This window comes from Dendronephthya gigantea, unplaced genomic scaffold (genome assembly GCF_004324835.1).
Source record: "Dendronephthya gigantea isolate DGI-Jeju-01 unplaced genomic scaffold, DenGig_1.0 000255F, whole genome shotgun sequence".
Taxonomy (NCBI): domain Eukaryota; kingdom Metazoa; phylum Cnidaria; class Anthozoa; order Malacalcyonacea; family Nephtheidae; genus Dendronephthya; species Dendronephthya gigantea.
The window spans coordinates 40,170-58,483 of NW_021163265.1; the positions used below are offsets into that span (position 1 = coordinate 40,170).

Sequence of the window (18,314 nt, forward strand, 5' to 3'; positions counted from 1 at the left end):
AGATTAATCACCCAAACCAAGGATATATGACAAGGGTGGAATTTCGTAAGAACGATAATGACCTACACAAATGTGAAGTTGAAGAAGTTCTTCGTTATAAAACTCTCTCCTGCAGTGTTACAGTCACTGGGGTTACCAAAGACGATAAATTCATGTGTCTTCTTACTGCAAGTAAAGCGCCATGTAACGCTGCTCAAGTGAATCTCACAGTCACTGGTAGGTCTCTTTATGGCGTCTTAAGGCTACAATTTATTACTGATTATGATTATGAAATTCGTGAAAGTGTTTAAAAGCGGGTGATGCTTAACCATAGCTCGGCTAAACGGGACTAGTGTGTATTGTTCTATGGGATCTTTGTTTGGCATAGCAAGAATTTAGAGTCCAGTGGCGTAGGAAACACGATATCCAATAGCGTAGCCAGCCTGTCGATTTGTCCCGCTATGCTAATATGTTCGTGTTCACTGCATGACTGTGAGAACAATAGATTTCTAAAGACATGAATAATTATAATAACTCGAAATTTACATAACGGGACAAAATCGTCAGGCTGGCTACGCCACTGACGATAACTGGGGGAGGGGGTCACATATTCATATATCAATGTTAACAGACTAGTAAAAACAATTTATTTGAAAAGAAATTAAACTTGCACAACATGAATATATGAATATATGCCCCCCCTCCCAATTACCGTGCTTCCTACGCCATTTTATGCAGTGGGTCCTTCAGAATGACACATCCTGTACAAAACATTCCCGTGAAAAAAATTCTGCGGCTAAAAATGCGTTTTTGAAAGTAATGTGAGAACGGCTTGTAAGTAGTATTATATATTAGTAATATAATGCAGTACAAATAATGAAATGGCTGTACTGTTCTTAAGGTGGTCTTCTACACAAAAAACACGATTTATTCTGTTCTTAGAATTTCAAGGGTGCAAACTTATATGGCTCCCTAATCGATCCTGAATATTTTTTCAAAAAAATATATGAAGAAAACCTGAATTAAACGAAAAGTGATATGAATTAGGATTTCATCCCGAGCTAACAAAAGAGTCCATTGGCTTATTCTGTTGTATCATTGTTCTGTTGTATTGTTCTCTATAGTTTATGAAAAGATTCAAAATTACGTCGTTAAAACCTAGTTTGTCATCGTTTTTACAAAAATCGTCAATTTCCTACCATTGGATGTGTCTGGTATGGGTAACTATAGTGATTGAAGATTCCTACAAGCCTTTTTTCACTCAGAGCAACTTGGCTTGCAATATGTCATGAAAAGATTTCTATATTTTTCAAAATGAAATAATTTTTTTTAAAAGACCACCTTTACCAATCAGCATCCAGCAATTTTCTCATGTTAATAATCATTAAGTAAAGAAAAACGAAATTAAGGCATTCAAGCATTATTGCATTTAATGCAACCAGTAAAAAGTATGCGTATGATTCAAATAATGAATTATATTTTAGATGCGTTAGCTCCAAAAATTTTACGTATGTCGGTTCAAATTAACCCACGAAAACTGGAAGTCTCGTGTATTGGTTCTGGGATACCTAAACCTGATGTAAAGTGGTTATTGAATGGCTCAAGGATCAATTCCACGAGCACTTGGAAGGAGAGGATGAGTGTTAATGTTGATACCAAGCCTATCGATAATGTGAATGGGGAAAATGCTTTTTTTGTTAACTCAACAGTTGCTATCGTTGGCAGAAAATTTTCCTTATGCATTCAATGCGTAGCCATAAGTACGTTAGACAGAGTGTATTCTAAAAAGGTGTTCGTACTATATGTCGAAGGTAAGTACTACAAACATGAATATATCTGCCATATTTCGTATATTGACATGAAACAGCTTCCACTATGTATGTGACTGGAAATCCCACTATGTGACCACTATAGTCCACTTTTTTACTCTGGATAACATTAAAATTTATTCTTGCCATACTACTAAGCAAGTTTTTCTGAGCAAAAAGGAGGCGAAATCCTTTCTTTAAAAAAAAAATCAAACAAACACTACCACCAAAACATCGCTTATATGTTGGTTACTCATTTCATCATTAATGCAATGAACTTTTCGTTTTTAAGTTGTGAGTTTGAAATTGACCGTTGCTTCCGTCCGTTGGGTTGGGCATCCTGATTTAAATACAACGTCTACTAGCTACAATGTTTCTTTGAAGAGTGAGAAACAACGTCACGAAATCATTAGAAGGTACCATGAATCAAGCGTTACATTCGGCAACTTGACAATGAGAGAAACATACACCGTAAGCATCGAATCTGTAACGGAGAAAGGTGATTCGGTAATCGGCACCGTTCAGTTTTACTCGCCAGGTAATTATGAATGAAAATAATAGCATGGCAATAACTAAAGCTATATATCGCTAGAAATGCGCTTTTCGTCAATATCGTCAAATATAGACTTATTGCACTGACGCCATAATCATTAAAAGTTGTCCTCCGATCCAGATGTTTCCTTGCTTTACTAAAAATAATTGTTATGCGAGCGGTCAAGGTTTATAATTATAGCGGTCAACAGCAGTTAACAAAGTTCCTCAAACCAGTAAATATTTCTGTATTTTGCCCAAAATTTACGTTTTTGCAAAATTTATGCAACGTTAATTTGTCCTCCAGCAACGGTTCTCTAACATCACCCATTATGTATTTCAGGTAAACTTGCAAAGCCAAACCAAATTTTCCCAGCAAAGATATCGTCAGTTGCGGCGGAAATTAGGTGGGAGAAGATTCAGGCTGACGCGAAGTTTTACGGTGTTTTGTTGGGATACAAAGTTTTTTTGTATGGCAAGAACCGAGAGTTCAACGTAACTTTATCCAATGATAGCATTGATTACACGCTACCAGCTTTAGTAAAAAAATCGAAATATGCTGTTTGGGTTCGTGGTTTTACCCGGTATGGCGATGGAAATACATTGAAATACAACTTTACAACATTGGGTATGGAATGTACTAATTCAACCGTGAACAAAAATACTAGCTGTAACTGACTTTTCACTGACGCGATTTCGCCAGCGCGGGGCGATAAAATTAATCAGTTTTTCTTCAAAAATCTTGATTGGAGTCATATCATGAACGCACACCTTCTATCCGCGAGATGAAAGCTGACAGGAACCAACCAAATACGTTTTATTTTCTTATCTAAAAAATAGTTTTTATGTTAAATTAAAAGTTGTATGACTATATCATGCATGACAAGCACGGCAAGGCTAAAATGCATGGGTAATGGTGCCCAGTTTTATTAATGTCCAGGCTACCGAAACAAAGGCAGTTCAGAGTTTCTTTCTGAAGTGAATTATATGAATTTATTCTATTTTAGATACAATTCCTTCACCAACCAATGTGGATGTTACCATTCTTTCGGTTGATTCCGCTGTGGTTCAGTGGAAGATTATTGAGCAACATGAAGAGTTCGATGTCATTACTGGTTACACTGTTACTCTAAGAAACGGAAATCTTTCTTACGACACGAAAACGTCTAGCGAGAGTTCGTTCGTCGCCTTAAATGATCTTTCTCTAAATACTAACTACACAGTCTCGGTTGCTGGGTTGAGCGGCGAAACGAAAGGGAGATCCAGCAACTGGATAAGTTTCACACACGTTGGTAAGTTTGTTTATTTCTCGCTCAGGGGCCGGTTGTATGAAAGCCGGATATCGTTATCCACCGGATAGTGATTTTTTCAATCGCTTTAAAATCGCCCGTTGTTTGCTATAACTTTGTTTGAGCTTCGTTAATTTCTCACAAATTCCGATCCAAAACGTGATATTGCATTTCGCAAGGTGAAAATAACGATGAACTTTTGAGCCGGAAATATTATGAATATCATATTATTAATATTATAAATATTTATAACAAATTATAAATATCTTGAATTTCAAAGTTCTCTGTTTCACATTCGATAAGGACTGGCAATACTGATGCCAATGTTATCTACAATAGGGCCAATATGTACAACGTTTATGTATGTGTTTCAGATCCTAAAAGCGGAAAACGAATTGGTGAAACCATCACAGAACAGAACACGTCTTTGATAATTATTATCATAGCTGTCGCCATAACTTGTATGACGGTTATATGTATTCTGGTTATATTTGTTGTGCGATCTCGAAGAAGAAACAGAATGATGAAAAAAAATAATGAGGTGATTTTAAATCGTAAAAAGGCATAAATTCATGAAGAAACGCGGTAATTTGATAGGAACAAGAGCGAAATCAAATGTGGCATAACAACTGCATGATAAAATACACGAGAGAGTTTCTCTGGTTAGTAATTAGGAAAATTAGTGTGGCTAGCATCACATTACTAATTTATCACACCTGACGAAGGCTTTTGAAGTGCTTTTGTATCATTTTGCATCATACGCGAAGTTATTTGAAAAAGCAGCCTTCTGGCCAGTGGCGTAACCAGCCTGACGATTTTGTCCCGCTATGTGAATTTCGAGTTATTATAATTATTCATGTCTATAGAAATTTATTGTCGTCACAGTCAATGAAAACCAAAATATTAGCATAGCGGGACAAATCGTCAGTCTGCATGGCTATGCTACTACTGGTTATGCACGAGAACAAATTAAAATGCCTATTTTGCTGATGTCTCGATCATGCATCTCATCGATAAAGATAAAAATTTATTTTTCTTTCCGCGGTTATTATATTAATAGCCTTTTCATTCTGAAACTTCCTTTTACACTGCAATGACCCGCAAATCATTGGACGACTTTCGCTTTTGACTTTTTTTTATCCATGTAATATAAGAAGAAAATGAATCACCACAGCTAGTGAGAACGTTCTTCAATTAGTCCAAATGCCAAGTTTGGTTCCGAATTGTTGTAAATTATGGAAAATATAGCCATGTGAATTAAGTTTGCATAGTTGGTATACTTTTTTGTTACGTGCGAAAATGTGTAACTAATTTAGTTACACGCTTCCAGCCGTAATACACAAAGTATACAAATTTCGACAACTTCGCATGGCTATATTTTCCGTAATTTACAACAATCGAAATAACTGCATCAAAGTAATGTTAAATCCACATGTTAATTTCCGTATTATTTTCTGCAGATGGTTTTAAATACTGTGAAAACTTCCTGCAATAATAATCTTCGAATCCTCTACCCAGAATATTACGAAGAAGATGCATCAAGTGTTTCTGATGGTAATACAAGTAAAGTTTAATTTATCTATTTACGCATTTTAATGTGCATATAGACACTTCCCGAATTTTCTTGAGTGCACACAATGAAAACAATAGCTTGGAAGCGAGGCGGGTAATGTCATCTATTTAACAGTTATTCTGCGAACTCGAGTCGTATATGAGCTGATAGCCGACGAGGCGCGTACTGTCTTATTATATACACAAACGTTGTCGCCCTTTCGGTGCATTTTGGTGTGCTATTATCAACTAGAGCTTGGATTTCTATAATTCTTTTTCACTCAACTCCCCATTTCTTTCAGCTATTTTGTTTACTTTCTCTACTAGACAGATATGAGCTAATATCTGTCTAGTAGCCAACAAATGAAATTGCAGGATACCTCATATCTGGCGCTTGTGTGTATAATAATTAACAATTATTGGATGAGGTTGAGTGTGATATCGAGAATTATCAAGCCGAAGTTTGCGTTATTTGCCGAAGCGAAGCTGAGGCGGATAACGCAGACTGAGGCTTGATTATTCTCGATATCATGCGAAAACCGAATTCAATAATTGTTTTATTATGTATTTCCTTTTTAGAGAGGTAGCCTGCGCCATTATTGACTACAAACTATAGCGGCAAAAAATTACGTCACCTACGAATAATTTTCAATGTCGTGTAGGTGGCAAGACATTGAGAATTATCTGTAGGTTTTTAGCCAATCACAATCGAGATTGCATTAGTAATGGATAATAATGTCGGTTATATGAATCTATTGTTAGTGGGATGGTTTTCATGGCTGGAGATAGGAATTCGAGAAGTGTCTATTTAGAGAACGTTTAATTGACAGGATTACGCATAGTCTCATGCTTTATTTTCAGCTTTGCCACCATGGGAACTCAATCGTGATCGTTTGGATGTTTTGGACAACACATTGGGAGGAGGTTATTTTGGGCTTGTCAAAGAAGGCATATTGAGGAAATCGTTTTCAAATTATGATCAGCATCAAGCCACACAAGTCGCCGTAAAGACGTTAAAAGGTTCTGAAATACAATGGCGTAGCCAGCCTCACAATTTAGTCATGCTATGCTAATATTTTGGTGTTCATTGGCAGTGAAAACAATGAATTTTCAAAGAATTTTTCATAGAATGATTGTAATCACTTGAAATGTGCATAGCATGACCAAATTGTCCGGCTGGCTACGCCACGGCTGAAATGCATCAAACAAATTGTGGTTTTTCTAAGGTCTAAAAATCGAAGAAAGTTTTTGAAATCGGGTGAAGTATATCTCCAATCCAAAAATTCAGTTTAGAATGTATCTTTAAAACCGTAAGTCATCCGATTATTTTACTTCACCGCTTTGCATTCTGTATTGCTATATGCATGTCAGTGAATTGCTTCATTAAATTGTTTGCTCTCATATTACTATATCGGTTAAGTAGTTTGAACCATTTTAAAAAGAACAATTAGAACTTGCAGTGAGTAGAACTTGCAGTGACGAGAAAGCAGTGAAGTCTCCTTAACTTTTTTATGAGCCTGCACTCTTTGCCTTTGTGAGTATGAGCTGGTTCATGTAATTTTTACTATTATAAACGATTCGTTTGATGGGGTCGCTTTGTATTTTTTTTGTCCGCTCTTTCATTGGTCACTCGTTTTACGGAGGAGCTAGGGTGGATTATAATTCTCTGACTTATTTGTGCATGTGCAAAGCCAATTTAATGCCATCATAATCTTTGAGGGTTAAATAGGTATACAGGTATAAACTTTTCAAAGGGACTGGCATTCTGTTTTGATTGATTTAGTCAATCGTGGACAAAACAATTGGAATGAATTGCTGAGGGAATTTGATATCCTAAAATACGTGAGTGAAGATGGACATGAAAATATTATTAAACTTATTGGTGGATGTACAAAAACAGGTATTAATTTTTATAGACTTGTCAGCTTGATTTAGAGCAAGGGCTCTGGATCCAAGGCGGAAGGAAGCAGTGGAAACTTCAAGTTTCCCAACTGCTCTTCACCCACGGGACATGCGGGGGCACCACTTTGCATTTTCTGCGATAAAAGCAAGATATACATACAACATCTAATTTTCAGTGTGGAGCTACAGTTAAACACTTAAAGTTCTGGGGCCGGTTGTATCAAGCCTGTTTAGCTTAAACGGTGGATAAGTTCAAAATAGAAAGCAAGTCTATCGCTTTATTCAAGAAGCAAACTGAATGTTTTTTACCTTAATACAAAAATACAGTTTACAACTACATATTCAGTGCATAATATTCAAGTTGTCTCATTCAAGAGAGTTGTAAGAGTGTTATTTAATTTTGACTTATCCGCCTTTTAAGCTAAACGGGCTTGATACAACCGGCGGCTGATGCGTGCTATTCGTTATCTTGTGGACTTGCCAAACTGCGTGCATTTCTTTTTCAAGGTCTAAGGAGGGCGGGTAATAGCGGCTTTTGCAAATGCGGTCTGTTCATAACAAAATAAAGGATGGGCTTCTTTATATAAAATATTTATTTGCTCAAGTTTTGAATGTTTCATATATTTTTAAAAATATACCTTGGAACATATTCTTAAATATAACAAACAAAAACAGTGTCAGATATGCTGATATTTGTTTATAAAATTTAGCGATTCCAAATGTAAACGTTTTACAACCAAATCAACCTCGGATCAACTTTGCTCCTTCTTTGCACGGTCCATACTAAAAAGCCTCGGCCTGATATTTCACATACAGACCTCACACTCGGTCATTAATCAGTTATTATACCAATACCAATTATCTGTGAACGTGAATGAAATAATTTTTGAAATTAACTACACACACAAACTACACAAGAGAAGACGTTAGCCTGCTGGATATTTAATCGTAGTAAGTGCTACGATAGCTATCATGTCTACGATTATTGCGTCATTCTGCAAACGTTTTTAGCGCTATGATTTCATCCAGGTGATCAGAAATGGCAGAAAGGGACTGATTTTAGTTGTCAACTAAAAAACCGTTTCTCCGTTGAAACAACTTAATATATCCTGAATTATAATATAGCTACGCACTGTATATGAGCTATTTCGCAATCTGGTTGGTCGAGCTACCCACCGTATTTTAGCTCATATATAGACCAATTGCGAAACTTAGTAACCGCGCCTTCGCTCAACATGAAAACGAGGCTTATTATGCAAAAAACAATATTTGTATTTTTTGTAGTACAAAGCTATTCGCCGAGTTATATGCCGTTTTTCGCCTTTGTTTTACATATTTTTCGATACCTTTCAGCTTGGTTTCATCGTTGTTATCATAGTTTTCAGGTTAGGAAGTTTTGCCTTTCAATTGATGCGTTTTTGTGGTGTTTTCATAAATCTTTTCGGCTGCTTTCGTCGGGGAAATATAGAAAAGGCCGACACAAACTCAGGTAAAAGTTTAGTTTTTCCAAACTATTTCGTCTCAAGTTTTGAAAATATATTTCATTTTTCTCCCTCTTATTTGTGCAAAATTTGGCGACATATATTTGGTGCAAAATCTATGTTTTTTTATGTCAAAAATTATTGAAAAGTCACGATCGAACAAACCACCATCTTCACATTTCTCATCTAAAATTTTTTTATACCAATTTTATCGATCGATAAGATGTAATTTGACAGCAATTTTTCAGCTCAGCAAAAAAAATAGTAGAAATCTGTTGACAAAAACGATAAGAGATAAAATAAGCAACGGAGTTTTATGTTTATTTTCCCTGTGTATATAGCTACAGAGTACAGTACATGTGATGTGATGCCGACTGAAAAGCAAAACAACTCTTCAACTTGGCACACATGCATGACATGGATAGTAAAATACTTATAACCAAGACATAATATCATTGTCTATTTTGAATTGCCATTTGAATATTCCTTTTCCGGCAATAACATACTATAAAGGTAGCCACAATGCGAGCTGCAGCGTTTTTTTAAGATACACCTTTTACATGATGGCAAAGCCGAAAGCGAAAAATATTTAAACCGGAGTTCGCAAGTGTTTTTCCGTTTACGATGGTGAATGGGATCCTTTCCTTTTCAAGTATTCCTAGTTAACCCTTATTAAACATCTATTGCATGGTAGTAGATAGAAAGAATAGTGTTTTGTACTAACAAAAATGCGGCAGAATTCAGATGCAAACTCAGATGCATTCGAATTCGACTTTGATAAAATTCGGCCTTCAGGCTGGCATGCAAGCTATGCATCGTCTGTACTTTATTAAAACGAAAATAAACAAAAACATTTCAGTCAGTTACTTTTGACCATTTTAACAGTATTACTGTGGTATAAAGAAAAAAAAATACAGTGATATTTGTGAATAAATTTGAATAAATGAAGCCATTTCAGTCATCAGGTTTGAAAATTATATAATCTGACTGTCACTTTTCAATAATTTTTGACAAAAAAAACATAGATTTTGCACCAAATATACATCGCCAAATTTTGCAAAAATAAGAGGGAGAAAAATGAAACACATTTTCAAAACTTGAGACGAAATAGTTTGGAAAAACTAACTTTTTACCTGAGTTTGTGTCGGCCTTTTCCATACTTCCCCGACAAAAGCAGCCGAAAAGAGTAATGAAAATACCACAAAAACGCCTCAATTGAAAGGCAAAACTTCCTAACCTGAAAACTATGATAACAACGATGAAACCAAGCTGAAAGGTATCGAAAAATATGTAAAACAAAGGCGAAAAGCGGCATATAACTCGGCGAATAGCTTTGTACTACAAAAAATACAAATATTGTTTTTTGCATGATAAGCCTCGTTTCCATGTTGCACGAAGGCGCGGTCACTAAGTTTCGCAATTGGTCTATGGTGGGTAGCAAAACCAAAGAAAAAGCAAAATGGCGGAAGTACCTGACTCGTTGCACATAATTGAATTAATTAATTTTTATTTTTTATATAAATGTGTATTAAATTGTTAATAAATACTTTTGTCGCTCAACAAATGGTATTTGGCTATAATATAAAACAATTATACCACTCCTACCTCGTCGTATATGGCTGATAGCCACGCACCTCGTCGGCTATAAGCTCATATACGACTCGACTGACAATTATCCAATCAGAAACTCGATTTGTACCAAGTGATCAGTTCCATCGAATTTTCCCACATTATACTAGTAAATCAAAATCTACGACGCGGACGTGAAGTTAAAGGCCGACACAGACCGGACGCGATGTGGCAACGCGACGCGAATTTTGAGTTTTCAGAAGCATATAAATTAAATTGTGGAAGCAAAATTTGGAAACTATGGACGCCAGAGGAGTCAAAATGTTTTATTGTTATGTAATCTACAAGAATATTATGATAGTTTAAAATTTATTTGATTTTGAAAAATTAAAAACGTTGAAAATTCGCGCCGCGTTGCCAATTCGCGATGCGTTGCCAATTCGCGTCCGGTCTGTTTGGGCCTTAATAGTTTTCTCTTTGATAGCGATACAGCAATGCACAAGATAAACCAGTGATCAGAATTTCGGGTTGAAACTTCATAAACACCAATTTCTGCAGTGTTGGGCAAAGGTCTATAAAGTTAATGATAAATACAACGCAACATTACTTGGATGATGTTTAATGTTTTTATTAAAGAATAAATTAATTAAGTGACTTGAGCAATTGTCAATTGTCCGAACCTTTGTTAACAGCCAATTTATCATTGCTTTAGTTCCAGTATTATTGATCATGGAGTTTTGCCCACGGGGAAATCTTAAAGATTTGCTACAAGGGAGTCGAACAAATGAAGAACCGCACCAACAATATATTAATATTTATTCCTCACTCACTGAACGACAGCTCATTAATTTTGCAGTCGACATAGCGAGAGGAATGAAATTCTTGTTCGAGAAAAAGGTAAATGTGGCCATAGTGGCGCATCTATGGTCAGACACAATTAATGTACCTTTCGCATAATAGACCAGGTCTATTATGCCATTGCCTAATTGATTTAGGAAATAAAAAGGAAATTTCCGAAAAGAGCATACTAAATGTAGTAAAATTACCAAGTTTGGCTACAAAATATTCTAAAGTGCGGAAAATATAGCCATGTGAAGTTGACAATTTTGTATACTATTTTATACTTCGGCGGGAAATGTGCAACTAAATTAGTTAAAAAGTATGCAAAATTGGCTATTTGAATGGCAATACTTTCCGTGATACTTGGCATGTGGCAATTATACTAATTTCGCGGTGGTGATTTATTTTCTTCTTGTTGCCTAGATCTTAAGTTGGTCCATTATGCAAAAGGACCATTACACAACCTAACTAGAAATACATGCACGCAGCAACCCCTCGCTATTTCAAACCGAGTACACAATTTCCTGAGTTAACCTGACCTAAACTTATATTATGAAATGACACAAAACTCAAATCAGTCTTATTATATTTTACCGAGTATATTATCGCTAATGTTTCCATCATTCAATACAAAAATAATTATAAAGCTAGTGTAAACATTGCCCGTTCAATTTTGCTGCATTATACCATGCCAGCAATTAAGTAACGGTTTAAAATCGAAGTTTCAAACGATTAAAACAGTACAAAATCTTCACAGACAAAGAAAAAACTTCAAATGCTATTTTATTCTGTAATTGCAGTCAACGCCGGCGGCTAAAAGTTTTATACTTTATAAATAGTGTGTATTTTTGATACCAAAATTCAAATTACACTTTCAAAAACACTTTTTGAAGTTAAAGCAAAGGTGTAATAGCCTTTCACAGGTTAATGCGTTTGCATAAAAAGCTGAAAATTTAACAAATAAACGGCATACAAAGCTGAAAAGTATACAAATACGGCTCATTCTTATCGCGAATCAAATACGAAATAAACAAAGTAAACACGTACCCTTTGTCTTTGAAAACATTTATAAGTTTGAAGATTATGAATTATTCCTCTTACACGGCTTTGTCTTGACCGTATCCACGTTCATCTTTGCTAACTGTCATGCTTCATATATCTTGTTTCTTCTCGTTTTACTTTTTGCACAAAGTTTATGAAACGCTTTTACAAAAATGTTTATTAATTGCTGACGTTCTCATTGAAATACAAACTTTCTGTCTCAGCCAATCAGAACGTTCGTTGATTACCGGACATTACTCGCGCATGCGCATAACTTACAAAACCACCCAACGTCGACCGTCCATGACAAAGAATTTGGACAACTTTGGATTCGCCTATGTTCTACCGGGTTCCGGGTGTAATTCCTAATCTCCGAGCGGAATTAGTACCCTCGCAGGCGCTCCGCGCCCGCTCGGGGATTATAAATTCAAAATACCTTATGGTTATTGGTTTTGGTTTTCTAAATAATACGTTTGAAAAAATACAGAAATTTATGGGAAAAAAGTTTTAAGGTGGTACGTGTAGTACATTGAAAATTACGATTTATCCTGTTTGAAAGTTTCCAGGGATGCAAGCCTGGATTATAGATTATAGCCTGTAAAATGTTTAATACTGGATTATAGCCTGTAAAATGTATAATACTGGAAAAGCTTTATTTATTTGAGGTTCAGCTCCGAGGCCAAAATATTTAAAACTAAAAAAAACTAATTCCGTCCTTCTAGCGTTAAACCTAATTTGTTATCGTGTACACAAAAATCTGTTTTCCGCCTTTGAGCGTGTTTGGTCTGGGTAACTATATAGTTATTGAAGATTTTTTCACTCAGAGAACTTCGCTTGCAATGTGGCATGAAAAGATTTCAATTGTTTTCAAAATAAAAGAAAAAACTTTTTAATGTACTCTAAACTACCTTAATCGACATTTAGTCTGCCTAACCACTGAGTCGCTATTGGTTAATGTAATTTTAGAAGAAACCCGCATAAATTTTAGTAATTAATCGGTAGCATTTACAATAATTAACAATTAATTTCCAGTCTTACCAAAGTATTCTATCGAAATTAATTTCCAAAAGTAGCGTTTTTTTTAACCTTCTTGTACGCTATAGCCTATAAGGTGGGCTATAACATTACAAAAACCTCTTTTTTGCTCTATTAAGTATCAGAACATGTTGCATCTCTTATGCATTAACATAATTTTTTTCTATTTTTTTTGCGATATATTATCGATAGGTCGTTCATCGAGATATCGCAAGCCGCAACATACTCTTGAATGAACAGCTTGTTCCTAAGATCGCTGATTTTGGGCTGGCACGAAGAATTGACGTCACTGCGCAGTACGTTATAAACAAAAACGTAGGTACTATTGTATTTAGCAAGATTTCTTAGACAACGAAAAATAATCTAAATATAAAACGTATACATGCATATACTGTTTTTAAACATTTGGAAACATTTTGTTGCAACGACGTATTAGTCAGTGCTTATCTAGAACGATAATTGGGTGGGAGGGGGTATTGTTTATTTAATAGTTTATAGTTTTCTTTTGTAAGTGTAATAGTTTACAATAGCAATCCGTCATGCAGAACCGAATATATGAATAAACAGTCCCCAATTATCGCTCTAGCCTCGCCACTGATAATAGGCAAAAGTAACGTTAAACGTAACCGGTAAAAACGTTGATTTACTTTATTTAATTTTCAGAAAATGCTACCTGTTAAATGGATGTCAATAGAAGCTTTGGAAGAAAGCCGTTTCACTGCAGCTTCAGACATGTAAGGATGTTTAAATTTTCATCGACTGATTTCTTTTGTACGCTATTGTCCCCACAGTATATATAAACATAAACAATATACTATATAGAAAAACATGCATGAAAAATCCCCTCGCCTGAAGCAATAAACCGATAATATCTTCAATAGTGAAATTCTATAATACTTGTTTCTGCTAAATGATCGAAGTAGTATAAGTAAAACCTTATATCAAGAACAACTACAAAGTTGACTCTCGAGCTATCAAATTCAACTATAATCATAATTGTGCTAAGAATAGTTTTAAATACTGTACTACAATTTTTAGCCAAACCTCAATTCAATTCCTTTTTAGACAGATTCACCTTTAAAAAGAAATGCTTTCCCAATTAAAATAATGTTAACGAAATTGCATGACGAATAAATTCAATTGATCATGCTAACAGCAGCGCATAGATATATAATATAAACTGAATTTGTCTTTGAAATGCAGATGGTCCTATGGTATACTCTTATGGGAGATTTGCACGCTTGGTAAGTGTTACCGATAGCTACTTCGCTATTGTCCACATGAAAAATAACTTAGTGCTTGGATTTATATATTTCACTTCTGACTTCTTATGCAAAGAAAATAGACAGGATATTCAAGGTCAAAAAAATTATTTATAACCAACAGCTTTGTTAATAGGGTAGTTTATTTATTCTGCCCTAACTCCGTCGCTGATAGTAAGCAGCACCAGTAAAATTCGTTATTAATTTTATTGTCCACCATTTTAGCTGAAGAGCCTTACCCAGACGTTTCACCCTATGATATATTGGAATACCTACATGATGGTGAAAGAATGGCCAAACCAGAACATTGCAGCAACGAAATGTAAGTTGCAATATTGGATATCATTATTGACAAATTTCTAGAAATTTATAAATTTCCACGAATTTCTATATAAATAGAAATTCAAATATAGATTTTTCATATTCTGAAGGCGAAATATTGTCAAATAGCTAATTGGAAGGAAGCTCACACTGAATCGCTCTCCAAAATAAGCATTGTTCCCGCAATTTTTAAAAGTATTCTGCAGCTAGGGTAGCATTGTTAAAGATTAAGTCCAAATTAGAGATGAGGAGACTTTGATTTTTCAAGAGAAAATGTACGTGGGGCCATCATTGTTTCAGATTCTCGTTAATGGCAAGATGTTGGAAAGAAGTTCCTGAAGAGAGGCCAAGTTTTAGTGAAATTTACAACTCCCTGCTGAATATGCTTAACTTAAATAAGGTAATTGATTGAAATGAAAGTCCCACAAAGGCAAACGATACAATTTTTTTAAAGGCGATATTAAATTTTCAACTGTAAAGTATTTTTAAAAAACTGAAGACATGAAAAGAATTTCCAATTCTGTAATAGGCATCATCTCGCGTCAATCACGCCCAAGACTGCAGCTGCATGGCTCAAAAAATGTTTATATAGTCTAAAATATCTGATCCCAAAACATGTTGTTTAAATAACAACACAAATAAAAAAATTAATAATGATCATGTTTAAGATTTTTACTAATATTTTCTAATTTTCCTTTGAAAGAAGCTATTGCGTTTTATAGTTACATCATTAAATTTCTCATTTTGACTTTCTCAGGTTGTCTACATAAACGTAAAACCTTACATGGAAGTGATGGAAGCAATTTTGCCAAAACATGAAAACATCGCTGGAGATCCGACATTGGGGGTGACGCAATTTGACGAAAATTCTTCAAGAGATAGTGGAGTATATGACACTGCTTTTTAATGATACACTAAGTATAGACTAATAATGCAAATTTTAAAAACTGTGTCTGTCACATCATAATTGCTGATTATCAAATAATCTAGCTAAAAGCAGGCAGTGCGGTTACTACATATCTGGATTTTGTTTATAATAAATCCCGTATAACTAGATGAGCACATACATTCAATACTCGTATCGTATATATACGGTATATGAATTATAGTGATTTTGTAAAACTCAGTGCAAACTGTCTATATACTTTATTATATCGACTAGGGCCGCACGAAGAATTTGAGAAAACCCGGGTGAAATTTTTGTCAAAAAATAGCATAGTTGTTTTTTGAAACAAAACAATCACATCACATGCTATTGTTAGGATGATTACACGACTACCAGAATTGTGTTATTTACTTATTTCAATACCTCAAAGTCCATTTTACGCTTCGTTAAATTTTGGTAACCGGGCTTATGTAGACAGCCCCTAAGCTTCGTTTAGTTATTTAGTGGTTAACAAGCAATAACAAGTCATTTTAACCGATGGGAAATAGTATCACATGAGCCACCTGACATGCTCACAACACGCACAATTAAATGGAAACCAGACAGTACTATGAGGAGTAACACATATCTGTGATTTGTGATCGCTTGAACAAAATTAAAATGTCTAATACAGACTCTATAGACAAAGATGTGATACGCGAGACTTTTTAAGTATAAGGATTTGTATATTGGTATATAGTTCCTGCAAAAAGCGAATAAAGGTCTCATTGCGGGAAAGTTTATGCCGGTATAATGAATACAAAGTTTATGACATCAACATGCTGTCGTGTTTGTATGGAAATAATCTAATCGTGGGTAAAATGCACTGCAATGAGGTAAATGATTCACTGTTGATATATTCATATAAAAGTGTCCCCCAATCAATCTAGGTTTATCGTTCATAGCTATAAATATAGTTTGATAATGCTGCAGTATAGTGTTTTCTCTACAGGGTGTATTAAAAATACTGAAACTATCATAATTTGCATGCACGAGATGTACATTAGAATTTCAATGACTGTGAAACTATTTACGCTTTTGGGATTTGAAAATACGTTTCCCAGGGTTATCAAAACAAGCACACAAAGTGAATTAAACTTATGAGTTGGATCACGAATGGCTCAGTTAAGAACAGAACTAAGAAAATTTCTTGTTTTAAACGTATACGAGCAAACTCAACCTCCGTCCCAAGTCGTGTTTATTAGAAAATTAAGCACATAACACAAGGGTACGGAAAGCACAATGGTTAGGGAGCGTTAGTAAACATGATAACCCTGGGAAACGTATTTTTAAATCCCAGAAACGTAATTAGTTGAACAGCCATTCAAATTCTAAAGTGCATACAAATTATGGTATTTTTTTACACCCTGTAGATAGCCATTGAAGCTTAGTATACTGTATACGTCGCGTTTTAGTTGTGTCGAATGCAATTTAAACAATAGACAAGACGCCTGTTCAAGGCGTTCACTCCGCTTGCATGCCAACTGATGTACCTAATTCATCCGTGGACCGTGTAACCCAGGGCTTCTCGGTCAAAATGTTTTGGGTTACCTGTAGAAATGCCAACTTCTGTCGCCCAAAACGACGAAAAGGAAAAAAGACCATGGCATTTTAAGACTCCGCTGCGCATACGCAGGCGGAGTAATAATGAGATGGTTAAACTTCATTTCGTCTTAGGGGCTGTTTACATGAGCCCGGTTACCCGAGATTCAATGAAGCGTGAGGGAGCTTTGAGGTATTGAAATATATCTTTATGACTGGCACCAAACAAGCACATGCTTTAATTGTTGAAGTTGAACATGGCTCCTTCACCCCAGTCGTTTTTAGTGCCTATGGTGGATGTGGAAGGGAGACTTCTCACTTCCTTTCGTTCCTAGCAGGCAAACTGGCTGAGAAAAAGAACTTTAGCACCTCCATCGTTCACAACTGGTTACGTAAGAAGATAGCTTTCGCTATTCTTCGCGCTAGTGTTGTGTGTGTTCGTGGTAGTCGTTCCTGGAGAACTTTAAACATTCCTTCAACTACAGATATCTCGTTGTCGGAATTCTAATATTAGGTAATGTAGTTCTCTCTAGTTTATATTTAAGTTTATATGCGTAATTTTATTTTTTTCCCCTTGTATTGTGCATGCATTGTTGTGGTGATTATACGACTGCCAGGATCATGCTATCTGCTCATTTCAATACCTCAAAATCATCTCATAGTTCGTTGAATCTCGGGTAACCTGGCTCATATAAAACGCCTCTAAAGCTCTAATGATATAATATGCAAATGTGACAAATTTTCGGGGGTGTTTTCATGGCAGCACAATTCGGTGAAACATTGTGAGAGGAAAACTATCCAGAAACTGTGCATGTGAGTATGAATATTTGTTATTATAATGTTAAATGGCGTCTGATTTCCAATTGCCATCCTAGCTGGAAAACCGAATACCTCTTTTGAGGACGACGTGGAACCATGTGGTACCATCATAAAAGAATTAGGACTCCTCAGAGTAAAAGAGATTCTCCATTAACGTTCGCTTCACCCGCGCGGGAGAAGCAGCCTTTAAATTCTGTCCATGCGACCGTGACGGGTCTGAAAAACAAAGCGCGCTTCGCCCGCACAGGTAAAACGACTGCAATGGAAAATTGTCTAAAATAGCAGTGCTCGTGAGGTAATTCACAAGTGTTGACCACTGACCTTACTAGAATATAGGTCAGTGACCACTGACCTTACTGGAATATAGGTCAGTGATCTTGACCCTTGATAATGGCGCAATTTCACACGTCTCCCACGCG

The 18,314-nt window shown here is 35.5% G+C and overlaps 1 protein-coding gene across 1 annotated transcript; it reads left to right on the top strand.

Moving 5' to 3' along the window:
• The first annotated feature begins 7 nt into the window (after window positions 1–7).
• On the top strand, window positions 8–16,208 carry LOC114540931 (angiopoietin-1 receptor-like). The gene is made up of 16 exons (XM_028560929.1): window positions 8–216; window positions 1,464–1,790; window positions 2,080–2,325; window positions 2,662–2,946; window positions 3,326–3,610; window positions 3,982–4,148; window positions 5,068–5,161; window positions 6,020–6,178; window positions 6,942–7,058; window positions 10,823–11,007; window positions 13,219–13,341; window positions 13,690–13,760; window positions 14,230–14,270; window positions 14,514–14,610; window positions 14,910–15,009; window positions 15,367–16,208. Exons 1-16 carry the CDS (start codon window positions 27–29, stop codon window positions 15,514–15,516), a joined length of 2,637 nt encoding a protein of 878 aa, XP_028416730.1. The 5' UTR covers window positions 8–26; the 3' UTR covers window positions 15,517–16,208.
• Window positions 16,209–18,314: the final 2,106 nt, after the last annotated feature.

What these genes read in the sequence shown, in the direction of transcription:
- LOC114540931 (XM_028560929.1), top strand. Translation starts at nt 27, where the DNA reads ATGACAAGGGTGGAATTTCGTAAGAACGATAATGACCTACACAAATGT. An exon ending in TGCATCAAGTGTTTCTGATG is followed by an intron (nt 5,162 to 6,019) that starts GTAATACAAGTA and finishes CTTTATTTTCAG; the next exon opens with CTTTGCCACCATGGGAACTC. An exon ending in AATTCTTGTTCGAGAAAAAG is followed by an intron (nt 11,008 to 13,218) that starts GTAAATGTGGCC and finishes TATTATCGATAG; the next exon opens with GTCGTTCATCGAGATATCGC.